The 14,428-nt window shown below is 45.1% G+C and overlaps 1 protein-coding gene and 1 non-coding gene across 3 annotated transcripts in view; both read right to left on the bottom strand.

The window, feature by feature from the left end:
• Positions 1-14,092, bottom strand: part of IL13RA1 (interleukin 13 receptor subunit alpha 1) — a 78,127-nt gene extending 64,035 nt beyond the window's left edge. The window contains exons 1-4 of one of the 2 annotated variants that reach the window (XM_059883296.1): positions 13,946-14,092; positions 7,733-7,872; positions 1,864-2,002; positions 488-608 (exon numbers count right to left, since the gene is read on the bottom strand). In XM_059883296.1, coding sequence (XP_059739279.1) covers positions 488-608; positions 1,864-2,002; positions 7,733-7,872; positions 13,946-14,024 — 479 coding nt within the window. In that variant the 5' untranslated portion in view covers positions 14,025-14,092. The remainder of the gene's footprint in view (positions 1-487; positions 609-1,863; positions 2,003-7,732; positions 7,873-13,945) is intronic. The other variant, NM_001206677.2, reaches the window with a different exon arrangement.
• On the bottom strand, positions 9,170-9,297 carry LOC112445258 (small nucleolar RNA SNORA35). Its single transcript, XR_003033624.1, has one exon. It is a non-coding gene; the product is annotated as a small nucleolar RNA SNORA35 (small nucleolar RNA).
• Positions 14,093-14,428: the final 336 nt, after the last annotated feature.

The following is a 14,428-nucleotide window of genomic DNA, read 5'->3' as shown; positions in this document are numbered from 1 at the left end:
AGCCAAACAGATTAACTGATTTTTAAAAATAAATAAAAGGACAATTAGAGGGATCCTTGTGGTAATGGAACTGTTCTACATCTTTGCATATGATAAAACTGCATAGAACTACACACAGATCCAAATGCCTGGACGGAACACTGGTGAAATTGGAATAAGGTCAGTGGACTGTACCAATGTCAATTTTCTGGTTTTAATACTGCACCATATATATGAGATGTTACCATTGAAAGCAACTGGGTGAAGGGTAGATGGGATCTCTTTGGATATTTTTTGCAACATACCAGTGGATCTATAATTATTTGTTAAGGTTTTTTTTTTTTTTTTTTTTTAATGAGACACCAAGAGCAGATGCATTTTTCATTAGAGCAAACTGTAGAAAGGAATAGGGTATTCTGTTTATGTTTTAACTAGGTTAGCTTCAAAGGTTCCCAATGCAATCACAGTCAGTCCCTCTGCAGTAAGTAAGTGTACAGTCCATACTCACCAGTAGTATAGAGTGTAGTTAGTGTCAGGACTTGCATTCCTTCCAGGGAGCCAAGTGCATTTCATGTACCTCAGGTTGTGCCAAATGCATTGGAGCTCAGTAACAGCAGACTCAGGATCACCTAGAACATCCAGCTAAGAGTTCACAACTGTCCTCGCCTTGTAGTGCCAGCTAGCCAATCACTCTGAGGGCTGGGCGTGATGAGGGTGCTTCAGGCTGCTTCTCCAGAAAGCTGACCCCTAACTTCTCAGTCCCATTTGACCCAGAAGGCACCCAGGAGGGAGAAAACCCAAATCTAATTTGCTCACAACTTTCTCTCTCATCTCCTCAGATTAAGAAGACATCTTTACTATTGAGGGACCCTAACTCTTGTACTCCTAACTGGAGAGAGAGTTTAAAGGTCAAACAATATTTCAAATCATAGGAAATGACTAGGAAGTTTCCCAAATGAATGTGAAAACATAAACAACCATTATATCTACTTGTTGTTTAAAAAAATACATTTACTGAGTTATAATTTACCTTCTTGTCAATTGAGCAATACTGACACATCTTGTTTTAAAAATTAAACAAACATTCCTCTTGAAGCAATTTGGGGAAAGGTAAACAAAATATAACTCTTAGTCACTTCCTATTGCGTGTTATGGTGTTATGGTCTTAGGAGCCAGAAAATCTTATTGACCTGAAATCTCTACCTTTAGAAAGCCTTTTAAGTTACGATATAACATCTCTAAATTAAATGCCTTTGTTTAAAATTCAAACCTGCTATCTATCGTGATCCTTAAAAGGCTACTTTTTGCCATAATACAATTTTTTGTATCACCAACCACCTTTTGGTCATAATACAGTTTAGGCTTTATTCAGATTATTAAACTCCTCGGGAAATGAGAATAGGGGAGGTTAAGTTGTTATCAACCATGCTCCCAGCCTCTTACCCATACTGAATAATATTTTTGTTATTTTTTTAAGGCACTGGATCTAGGATCTGAAGATCTACAGCAACTCACTCAGTTTCCTTTTTCCTCATAAAATGAATCAGGATAATAATACACACCTTTGTCATTTCACAGAATAAGCTTAAGAAGCTCAATTCAGGGGAAAGGCATGTGTGCGCGTGCATGTGTGCATGTGAGGGTGTGCCAGTGTGTATTACTTTCCAAATTAGTCGGTACTCTGTAACTACCAGGCATGGTCATTCAAGTTGTCTGTGAGCATCTCACAGTTATCAGTGTGTTGTCATCATCTAGTACAAGTGCCTGACACTTATTAGACTCAAGTGTTTGAAAATGGAATGAATTAATGAACACTGAACATAAGCAGGTAGATAATTTGGATGTATTCTCTAAATGCCAAGAGATAGTGCTTTTGGTTGTTACCTTCAGGGGGCGAGATGCACTTTTCCACCAAAATGCTGGGCTTTTCACTTTCATTGGTGCTGCACTGGGACCCCACCTGCAGACAGATCCTCTCGTTCAGGGGCACTTCTTTTGAACGATGAGTTTCTGGAGCAATTTTCTAAGGTAAAGAAATGTAAAAGGTATTGCTGTAGCCAATGCACAGAAATACATTTATGTAATAAAACATTTGCATGCTGAAATGTGTAAAGAAAATGAAAAGTTAGTAAATGGTATGCAGTTCAGTGATTCTCAACTGGGCGTGATTCTGTTCTCCCCCCCGTTGATAACATTTGTTGATGTCCAGAAACACGTTTAGTTGTCATAACTGGTGGGGGGGGGCGGGGGCAGAGTGAATTGCTACTGGCATCTAGTGGGCAGAGGCCAAGGATGCTGCTAAACCCTCTACAAGGCATAGGACAGCCTTCCCTCCCCCCACAACAAAGAATTACCCTACATTAAATGGCAGTAGTGCCACCATTGAGAAACCTTGGTAGAAACAAGAGACAGTTCCTCACATTTTCATGTATAAACATCATGACATTTTCTCTAAACCTACCATGCTAACATGTCAACTGTCTAAGAGCAAACTCAAAGGAAACACAGTGAGATTATAAAAATTCACTTCCAAGTAGACGTAGTATAACATCAAGATTAAGGTCAAATGAACTGGTCTAAGAACCTGGCAACTCTGGTCACCTCTGAGGAGAGGAAGTAAAGAAGAGGAGCCTGAGGGCTGAGGAACGACTTTTTCACCAAACATCTTTCCGCACTGACCGTTTTGACAATCTCACATAAACATAGGAATGATAAGGGCTGACACGTGCACTGAGTGCAGCACACTCTTATTCTGAAAGGTAGATAAGCTTTGTGGAACCACAGCCAACTTACAGACAGCCTACAGATAAAAATCACAAGTCTTGTTATTATGATTTAGAATAATGAGATTAAAGGACTCTTCAGGAAATTCACATTTTCCAAGGTGACAGAGTTGGAATTATTAAGAATGGAGCCGCTTTTAATCAGAGTTCCAAGGCGCTTCCTGTTTTGTAATATTTTCTGACTCAAGTTGGAGACAGCATTTCCTTTTATATACGTGCTGAGAGCCATGAAGAGGAAATTTTGTCAGTGTTACCTCTATCTACCACTCTAAAGGGGCTACTCTGCCATTTCACATGCCTGCCAGCAGCTGAGCATGAAGGCGACTGTGAGAGATTCTCAAAATGAGGACCCAAGGATGTCCTCTGAGAGGTAGCCAGCCAATCATCAAGCAACAAACCATAGCAAAGACACAAGGGAAAAAACAACACTTTATGAGATACTGAATAGCTCTAAGGACTAGGCAAGACAGCACTCTAAAAGAGGAGTTCGTTGGTCAGCCCTGGAAGAAGAGAAAAAGAAATGTCTGCAAACAAAATTGTGATGGGGAGAAAAGGTGATTCGGTCCATGAACATTGAGTTAGTTTGTCCCAGCAGCAAAGCCATGCCTACCCTCAGTGGTGCCTCCAGCTATTCTGAGCCAAGTACATTTTCACAACAAATTCCTGACTCCTTGCCAAGGAACCTACTTATCATTTTGCTTTCCATACAGTTGCTGCCTACAGGGATGGAACATACCAGCTGTGCCAACAGAAGCCTCTCGAGACTGTTTCACCATTATTGTTCTCATGGTGAAGTAAGGAACTGGCCCTGGATTGATGAATACATGCTGAGGAAATGAGGTTTCTTGAAACACTCTTGAGAATGCTTTGGCATTATTGTTCCCATGATGAAGTAAGGAACTGGCCCTGCGTTGATGAATGTGTGCTGAGGAAATGAGGTTTCTCAACCGGTGAAACTGACGACCAGTCCCAGGATTTTTGGTGATGACGGCAGGGAAGCTCTGAATGCACATTTCACCAACCACACTATTTTACTCAGCAAAAGTCCCATATACCCCTGAAGGAGCCGCCCTGACCAAGAATCCTTGATAATTCTTGTGTGGAAGTTGCATTTGCCATTTGAGGACACCCAGGGGAAAATGCATGGTCAAATGCCATCAGTGAGAATCATCAATGAAAAATCTCAGTTATTATACTAGATATTGTTCCAGTGAGTGGGCTGAGTTTTATTACGCAAATATTTTTAATAAATAGAATTTCTTAAATTAAAAACATACTTTAGTACCTAAATCTGAACCTTTTGTTTTGGGCAAATGAATAATAAAATAACATAGAAACGACATGGTAGGGGAAAATAAAATACTTTAAAAAAATTCTCTTCTGAAGCTCAAGGCAAATAATATTAAACTGGCATGAATAAAGTAGGAATCCCAGTTGCCAATGACTGCCACATCAAGTGTGCCTCTATCAGACCAGGAACCAAATCCCTCCCAGCAGATCTTGATGAAGTATGTCTGATGGCTCCCACGTGACTTTCGGCTGTGGTGACTCATTCAACTGGTAGCTGCTGTATGACATTATGCTCCACCCCTCAGAGAGTCTGGGCTCCTTTGAAAATTAATCAAAAATCAAGGCCAGAGTCCTGAGCCAATCCTTCCCCCTCAAGACCAATGTTCATTTGGCTAGGTTGCAGCTTTCCCAATTCCTAATCCTTTCTCAGAAGGAAAGGGGGGTCAGCTTGATCTTTAGCTTCTTTGGATGCCTAGACAGAACAACAGCCTTTTAATTTATTCACCGAGTGAGACTCACCTGTCTCTTGATGATGAAAGAAATCTAAAATCTGAGGCCAGATCCTATTAGATATTGCTAAAACACTGGTGGAGGGCAGCCATTTGGACTAGTCTTCTATTTAAAAAAAATTTTTCTACGATTCTCTATGTCTCATCTTAATGTTTCTCCAATCTGAAGACTGAAAATGACCTCAGTGATTTACCTCATTTAGCAATTTGGGACCATTAGATGGTCACAAAAACACCATAACACATACAAACTATTATAATGCCACTGCATCAATATGCTTCAAAGCATGGGCCTTCCCTGGTGTCTCAGTGGAACAAAATCCACCTGCCAAGCAGGAGACATGGGTTCAGTCCCTGAGTAAGGAAGATCCCCTGGAGAAGAAAATGGCAATCCACACCAGTATCCTTGCCTGAGAAATCCCATGGAGACAGAAGCCTGGCAGGCTACAGTCCATGGGGTTGCAAAGAGTCAGACACGACTTAGTGACTAAACAATAACAATATATACATCCCAGTGTGGTCTCACGACATTAATGCTATATTCAAAGGACAGTGTGAGGGGAAGAAAATCTCTCCTGCCATTGACTCTCAGACTCAGGACTGTAAACTTCAAAAGGACCAGACAGGAAATCCCCCATCACTGATTGGAAGGGATAATCTGTGTTTATCACGGTCCTGACATTGGTAGCCTTCAATGCTGCAAATGCCTGCAATAAATGAGTAGGCCTTAGGCAGAGGCCACCCTTTATAGGTTTCTTTGGGAGCAAAAGGGAGGGACCAAGATTAAACAATAATACTAGTTCAACCATACAGATGACCTATAAAAGAAACAATTTTACATGATTCGATCCAACAGTAATCATAATAAAAGCTAACAATTATTGAACACAAACTCTGTACCAGGTATATCACAAACATTATCTCCTTTCATAAATGTACACCATTCATACGAAGTAAGTACTTTTACTAGCCTTCCCCCGCCCCACCCCAGCATTTTACAAATAAGAAAATGGAGGCTCATGCTCAGAGAAGTTAAATGACTTGCCTGCCTAAGGCCACAAGACTTGAAAGGGGAAAAGACAAAATTTCCAACCCAATTCTGATTCGACTGCCTCCTAAAGTTACTTTTATGTCTAAGTTTCTGTAACTATACTAAGGAGTCAGCCCCATTTCTAGGCTGGCATGTCAGCATATCTAGCTGACTGATCCTTGAGCATGGCTGACAGGCTACTGAACAAGGCCCTGTTAGAAAGATGGTGACCTCTCTTGGGGGTTTCAGTTAGATTATTTAGGTGACACACTAAAAAGGGTCTTTCCTGTAATTTCTGAAGGCTGAACTACCAGAAGCTGTCACTAAGACTCCAACTGTCCAAGGCCCATCCTTCGGAACAAGAGGAAGCCAACAGTGTGAAAAGGGGAACTGGTCTACCAGAGTTTCACTGGCTTCCGCATTTGGAGGACCTCTCTTAAAAGGCAAATACTTGGAACTGACCAGCCTCTTATCAATCGACATCTAAACTACAATTAACACCTCTGTGGGAAGGCAGATTAGCAAGTTCCCCTCGGGAGGGAGAGCCCATTTCATCCTCACTTCATTAAGCTTTCCCATACATTAGTTTTGGTGTCCCAGCAAGCCAGAGAAGTATAAAGCCACAGTTTACACACAAGGAAATGAAGGCTCAGAGAGGTTAAGGACTTTACCCCAGGCCACTGAGCTAGCTGCATGGTGCACTAACTAGTTCTCCGGACTCTTCCTGCCACCAAACTGCCTGGACGTGATGATTCCACAGTTCACTGAGCCGAAGTACTGTCATTAATAACAACTTCTCATTGGCCTCCTCAAAATCCTGGGCAAACTCAACCCCAAACATCCTCCATCTTCCCCACCCACACACTGAAAGAAGAATCACCCCTCTTACATGGGAGGGGCATTGGTTCCAGGGCCTCCTGTAGACACCAAAATGTGTGGATGCTCAAGTCCTTTATTTAAAATGGCCTAGTGTTTGGATCTTCCCTGGTGGCTCAGACGGTAAAGCGTCTGCCTACAATGCGGGAGACCTGGGTTCAATCCCTGAGTCGGGAAGATCTCCTGGAGAAGGAAATGGCAACCCACTCCAGAATTCTTGCCTGGAAAATCCCATGGACGGAGGAACCTGGTAGGCTACAGTCCATGGGGTCGCAAAGAGTTGGACACGACTGAGCGACTTCCTCACTCACTTCACTCAGTGTTTGCATATGACCTCTGCCCTATACTTAAATCCTCTCCTATACTTAATCTCTGGATGACTTATAATACCTAGTACAATGTAAATGATATGGAAATAGTTGACAGTTTGAAAAATTCAAGTTTTGCTTTGGAACTTTCTGGGATTTTTTTTTTCCTGAATATTTTCCACCTGTAGTTGGTTGAGTCTGCAGATGCAGAAACCAAGGAGTGTATACAGGTATAAAACAGTTCTGAACAGACAATATGATGCTTTGAGGAACCTGTCAATTATAAGGGGCTACAAACCAATAAGGCTCTTAAGAGAAATTTAAGTTAAATACGATTATCATAAAGAATCTGAAATCTTGTTAACAAAAATTCACTGAAATTGGTTGCACATCCAACTGGGAAAAGCTGAAAGTTTCTCTCATTTTTCCTCAAACATCAGGGAATCTTTTAGTCAATCCCACCTGTCATGGCTATTTTCTTTGGCAACACGTAGATCTTGCATATCTACCTGTGCATGTGATTAATGGATGGTAAATGAGAAAATTCCCTGAGAAACTGAGAGTCTTATATAAATACAATGCTTCAGGCAACAACACAGAAACCAATTTTAACATAATTAATTATTCATGGAGTGCCTATAGGAACTAATTTTAACATAATTAATTATTTATGGAGTGCCTACTAGACAACGATACCTAATATTTCCTAAGAGATTAATAACCTCAATTGTATTTGATTAGCAAATATTTTCTGATGTTCAGTTTTGGACATAGTTGTTTTCATAATTTTCCACATAAAAAAAATTAAAAAAAAAAAAGATGCAAGTGAAAAAAAAAAATTTGGACATGACTCTAAAAACCCCACTTTGAAATGAGATTAGAATGTAGCTCATTCTTAGCTCCAACTCACAGTTGATCACTTTACCTTATCAGTGTGATCTGTTCCAGAAAACTTACCTTATCCTGTTTGTTGCCAAAATGACTGAAATACTTTAGACTACAATTCGGACTGGCTCCCTCAGGAGGATTCCATGTCCATATGATGGTGCAGAGGTTTTCAACAGAAACACTCAAATTTGTCACAGGTGGCTGAGATTCTGTTCAAATCAAGCACAGGAAACACATTTATCAACAGCAGCCAGTGTTTTCAGTGGTTCATTTCATTTTTCCTCCAAGTCCTAGAGGCCAGGAATCATAAAACTGAGTTAATGAGAGCTAACATTTACTGACCCAGGTAGTATCATAAATACTCTCCACAAACGAATCTGCTCAGCCCTCACAACCTTAGAAGACAGGGACTATCAGCTTGTAAAGATGAGGAGACCAAGACAAGGGCTTTGAGTCACTTGCCCCATATCCCATGGCTGGTAAATGACAGAGCTGAGATGCAAACCCAGGAAGTATGGCTCCCATTCCGCATCATCTGCTATAGAGTGAACCCAGAGGACAGTATATTCTTAAACATCCAACTTTTCCTCCTGTGGGTATTTGGAGTCCCCTACACTTGCTCACCAAAGGGCACTCCATATAGACACTTCCCTCTCAGCAGTTCTGCGAATGTGTTGAAGTGCCTCATCTTTAACTGTGCTTGCTAACGTGACCTGGTAATTGTTTTTTAATGACTATTCCAAAGAAGTACTGAGAGAGAGATTTAACAGCCCTGGTTGCTCCCTTGAGGTCTGACACTAAACAGCTGGAACTGTAGCTCTGGCAAATCTGAAGAGGGAAGAGAAGAGGAGAAACAGTGAACCAATGTCTTGAAAAATGTGTTTCATTTGGAGAAAACCCACCACTGTCTCCACCAAGTATTTACTGACTCTATTATTTTGGATTCAGCTTTAGGACCAGGGAAAGGAGTTTTCATGCTTCTGCCAAATGCAGGGAAGGAAACAGAGAGGGAAAGGAAATATCATTTCAAACTTTCCTGAGAACTTCTCCTGAGGCCAGGACTACCAAAATCATCCCCCGCCCCCCCGCCCCGCCGCAAGGAGACTGGATAAGGGCTTCTCTGTACTATCTTTGCAACTTTTCTATAAGTTGAAAATTATTGCAAAACTCAGTTATTTAAACTAATGGAAACTTAATCATTATTAATTACTTAAAAACTACAGCTATATTAACTTATCAATAGGTAGTTATATTTTATACTCTATGCCAACACTTTGGAGTACTCTGGGCCTCTTACATGATATGCAATATTTATAGCATTACCTTCCTTTTTAACTGAACAAAAAAATGCCATTTGTCCCAAAACATCAACCCGACAGGCACTATGTAGTTGTGATTCCCCGCAAAATCAGTTTTCTACACGGCAGCCTGCACCGGCCATGAATTCTCAATATTCAGCCCACCATTCCTGACTCAACTACCATTAGCATTTCTGAAAGGTAGACCAAAGGCCCAGCTGTGGGGAGGAGCAGCCCATAGCAGGCCAAGTCCTTGTAGAAGCAGGGAGTTCCTATTGCATTGCATTTAAACACAGCTGGTGCCAGGGGGCACCAATGGGTCAGGTGACAATGATTTTAAGTTAAGATTTTAAGTGATTAAAAGTTAGGATTTAAGTTAGGACTTGATATACAGTTATTCCATTTTGGCCTTTCTGACATCACATCAATGATATTTTTGAAGACAAATCATTTATCAGGTATACAGCCTTTAATGAAAACATTGTTCCTACTGGAGACCACACTCTACTTTAGGATTAACTCCCTTACTGTGCAGTTTCCAGAAATGCACTGCACCAAAAGTCCAGGATAGCTGGTTTAGCCCTTCCTGACATACTGCCTTCTCACCCACCTCCCACTCCCACACAGAAATTAAAGCCCTCACAATAAAAATATTACCTATTTATGGTTCGCTTTAAATCATACCCCAATTTTCAAGGTAGTTTAAGACTTTTTAAAATCTATCTTTTAACCTTGGTATTTTAATGGAATATTAGCCTCCCCTATTTCCCATCTCTCAAATGGATTTCTTTTTTGCCCATTTGTTCTGAAGTAGATCCCTGGCTCGGGAAGATCCCCTGGGGAAGGAAATGGCAACTGACTCCAATATTCTTGTCTGAAGAATTCCATGGACAGAGGAGCTTGGTGGGCTACAGTCCATGGGGTCGAAAAGAGTAGGACACGACTGAGCGACTAACACACACACACAAACATCCTTTAGTCAGATCTTCTAACTCGTTTACATTTTAGGTACTTATGGCTCTCTGCCATCCTTTTTTCCCCTAATAGTTCCTTCCATTTCTCTTGAGATTCTTCTACTTCCTATTTAAAACACACACACTCACAGAAAGTTTAAATGCAATCTGCAAATGTTTAAACGTATCTGAATACATGTATGTGAGTATAATACATCCAGACATACTCATAAACAAGTGGAGACTGTGCTTCTTGTAAAGCTCTCTAACAGCTCTTCATCTGTAAGACATTTCGTTTCAACGTAGTGTAGTGATTAAGAGCACAGACTATGGAGCCAGGCTGCCTGAACTCAGATGCCAGCTCTATTACTTACTAGCCAGCAAGTTACTTAACCTCTCTGCCTCTCTCTGCATCTATAACATGAAGATGATAATTATACCCAAAGAAAATGGTTATTATGAGGATTAAATGAGTTACGACAGATGAAAAGCCCCAAACAGTGCCTGGCACAGAATAAGGGCTATGTAAATACATGCTATGTGCTTTCTTTCTTTTTGAGGAGACCAACAGTTCTGAATGGTTGCTTTGGTTTTCTATGGAATTGATAATCTGCCCATGGCCTTAGAGACAGAACAAGCTTATCTGCCTGATAAACTTTTCTTAGGCACCTAATTCCAACCATTTCTTAGGGGTTGATCACTGGCCGGAAAGGGGAGTGGGAAAGCCAGGGGGACTCAAGTTAACTACCCTTGACTAAACTTCAAACCTCAAGTGAGTCTGTATGGTCATCTAGCGCAAGATTCCACTCTAATTTTGAATGAATACGATCAATGCTGTCTCTAATAATAAGGCTTAACTCAAAGCTTGTGCTGTCTCTCGTTCAGTCACAGGAACTGGCAGAAGCATGCGTATGTCGGGAAAAGTCAAGGAAATCACGAGTCACACGTGAGTCATCCATCTCCTTCCTTTACATCTTAATCATCAACCTCTTTCAGTGCTTTCCTTGCAACACCTCTCTTATTATCCTGATCATACTCAGGTGCTCTGCTGTGTCTCGTGAGGCAGGCAGACATACAGCAGTCAGGCCCGAGCCTGGACAGAAGGCGTGCAGGACCCATCTTTCTAGGGGCCACCTCCAATCCTAGATTCCTGCGGAGCTTTGCACTCTGGTGAGTCCCGTCTCCCTCCAGCCCCACACTCAGTCAAGTCTCCCTGTTGACTTCTCTTCCAGTGTCATTTCCCTCCCTCTGCACCCCAACTCAGCCTCAAGGGCAAATGAAGCCCTTCTGCCTTGACTGGTTTGGCCAATACACCCTCCTGCCAAGCCGGACTCCTCGTTGAGCCCACAGGGGCACCACCACCGTTACTTCTGGGCCTGTGCTCCTGCTCGCCTCCCAAACTGGGAGTAACTTCTCCTCCACCAACTCAAATGTCACCCACCCTAAAAGTCTAGCTCAAATTTCAGTTCTTCCTCAGAATTCCCAGCCCTCAGTTTCCCCTCTTCTGAATGCCTGTGGTACCTATTGTTTGGACTACACAGTCTGGCAATCATAAACCAAGTCTCCAATACATGATCATTCGCTTTTTACCAATGGCCTGTACATACTTGCGTGAATGCCCACCAGTCCTGCCCTGCTGCTCTGGGAGAGGCCCAGCTCCCCTCCCAGCCAAGGACTCTCCTCATTTCTGCAGAGAGAGGCAATGAGTGCAGTGGTTAGGGGCATGGTCTCTGGAAGCCACTGCTGGGGTCAGCAGCCTAGCTCCCTCCTGCAGTCTACCACCTACGAGACTCTGGGCAAGCCTCTGGGCCTTGCGGTGCCTGTTTCCTCCTATACAAAACAAGAATGGTAACAGCACCAACAGGAGAGGTTCTGTGGAAAGCTGAAATAGGTCACATGGAAAACTTAGAGCGCTGCCCGGCATAGAGTAAACACTATAGAAATGCTAGTTGTTATTAAGAATGCCACAATGTGGGCTTACCAATCTACACAGACTAAAACTAAGCTGGTAACCTCATCATTTTTATACACACTCAAACGATTAGAGCTGGAGGAGCCCTTAAAACTTATGGAGTTCAACCTCCTTTCACAGAGAACACTGTTGCACGAGGGAGGGAAATGACCAGTCCTGAAGTCCCACAGCTGGGTAAGGTCAGACCATTATAACAGCCAAGTCCCCTGTTTTGTTTTGCCTTTTTTCCCCCCTCCATATCTTAATGCAATTGTATCAATATTTCCAATGGGAAAAAGTTTCTGTATTTCTAAGTAACCAAGTCGCCAATGAACCTCTGTGACAAAACTGATTAGTTGGGGATTGCCAGTATCAGCTAGAGTCAGCTGTTTGTTGTTCCAGGTGTGAGGTGTGTGGGAGAGGAGTCTGGAGGAGGGAGGGGACTGGAGTGGCACAGTGACAATCAGGAGACTAAAGAGATGGGTGGCTTCCCTGCTGGCTCAGCAGTAAAGAACCCACCTGCAATACAACGCAATGCAGGAGATGCGGGTTTGATCCCTGGGTCGGGAAGATCCCCTGGAGAAGGATATGGCAACCCACTCCAATATTCTTGCCTGGGAAATTCCCATGGTCAGAGGGGCCTGGAGGGCTACAGTCCATGGGGTCGGAAAAGAGTTGGACGTGACTGAGTAACTCAGTGACAACAACCGAAGGGAAAGGTGACCCCCCTCCCTTCTCTGCACTGTAGCTGCCCCATGATATGGAAATCAGATCCCCCCAAGTGAACTAGGAGCATGGGGGGCACAAGATTACACAATATACTCTAAGGCTCTAAGCCAATGCACAACACCTGGCTCAGTACTAAAGAAGGCAGGCACTTGAATGAATGACTGGCAAACTACAAACTTCCCTCAAGTCTCTCCTCAAATGCTGCCTTTTCAGTGGCAGTCTACGTAGTCCACCCTATTTACAATGGCAAACCGCTAGATTGCTTTGTTTTTCGCCATAGTACTTACTGCCCTCTAACAGACCTTATAATTTCCCGCCCCCCCCGCCCCCCGCTTAAGCTGACTCTACCAATAGCATACCCGCTCCAAAGGGCAAGGACTTGCTCTGTTTTGCTCACCACTGTATTCTCTGCCCCTAGAACACTGCCTGGCACAAGGCACGCAGAGTGGGCATAGGTTTTGTTGACTGAATCAATAGAGGGCATCCAAGTTTCCTAATCACCATTTCAGCTGGGGTTTCAAAGCCCAAGGCACTGGCTGAAAAAGCAATAAACAAATTGCGGGTGTTTGTGTCAACGTGACAATAAAACCTATCAACTTCGGAGCTACTATCTTCACCCAAAAAACGTCCAGAAGGTCGCTCAGGCCAAAAGCTGTCCCTCATTCATTAGTGCCCCTCCCCCCAAGTTTCCACAGTAACTGGTTGGTTCATTTAAATGGCCGCACCAGGTGAAGAGTATGCATCTGTGCAACTTTTCTGTAAATCGACAATTATTCCAAAATACAAAGGTTACTAAAGAAAAAGGCTTCCACGCGGATGGTGCCCCGGATTTCCCGTGGATTTCTTGTACGCCAGAGGAGACCCGTCCTTTGCTACAGGGACTAGGCGCTTCAGAGGGTCCCTTCGACTGCCGCCACCTCGCTGGACCCGCCGCGCAAGGAGCCTCGGCGCGTCACCCGCACTCCCGGACCTTGGTCGCCGTCCCCGCGGGCTCGCAGCCCCTCATCCCCGCTCCGGGCCACGGGCGACACTCCCGGCCCGACCCCGCGAACTCCTTTCGGGCCCCAGGCCTTAGCGCCAGGCTCCTCGGCGCTGCCCGACGACCAAGGGAAGTGCGGCGACAAGTCGTCGTCCTCCCGCCCCGCCGCCCCCGCCGCCCGGGATCCGGGAAAGCCCGGTCGCCCCGGGTCCCCCAAGCTCCAGCCGGGCGCGGGAGGCGCCTGCCGCCGCGGCCGCGGGCTGTCCCGGAGAGGGCCCTCGACCCCGACTCCGCCGCGGCCCTCGGCCCCAGGCGCCCCGGCGGGCCTCTCGGCCGCGATTCCCGCTGCCCCGGCTGGGGGACCGAACTCACCCGCGGGCGCAGCCACGCCGCCGCGGCCGGCGTAGAGCAGCAGCACCCACAGCCCGCAGAGCCGCGCCGGCCGCTCCATGCAGCCCCCCGCTCGCTCGGAGCCCGGCCGGGCTGCAGCCGCCGCAGTCTCCGCCTCTTTCGCTCCCTCTCCCACTTCCCGGCTCCGCCGCCCTGGAGGCAGGGGGGGCCGGCGCAGACGGGAAGGGCCGCCCCGCCCACCGGCCGCAGGTAACCCCGCGGCCAGCGCCGGCGGAGGGGCGGGGCGCCCGCGGCTCCAGCAGCGGCTTCCGAGGCGCGACACCTGGCCCCGCGGCAGCCGAGCCTCCGTCGCGCCCCGGGAGTTCGATCGCCGGCCAGGCAGAGCGGCCCCGACCTCGTCGCGGCCAGGCCTCTGCGCCGCCCGGCTCGGTGCGAATGGTGTGCAGCCCGGAGGAACCTCGGACGTGTCCAGCCGAGCACCCGGGCAGGGCAGGGCAGGGCGGC

The sequence above is a fragment of the Bos taurus genome, chromosome X (assembly GCF_002263795.3).
Source record: "Bos taurus isolate L1 Dominette 01449 registration number 42190680 breed Hereford chromosome X, ARS-UCD2.0, whole genome shotgun sequence".
In the NCBI taxonomy this organism is placed as follows: domain Eukaryota; kingdom Metazoa; phylum Chordata; class Mammalia; order Artiodactyla; family Bovidae; genus Bos; species Bos taurus.
This window is presented reverse-complemented; position numbering and strand designations above follow the sequence as displayed.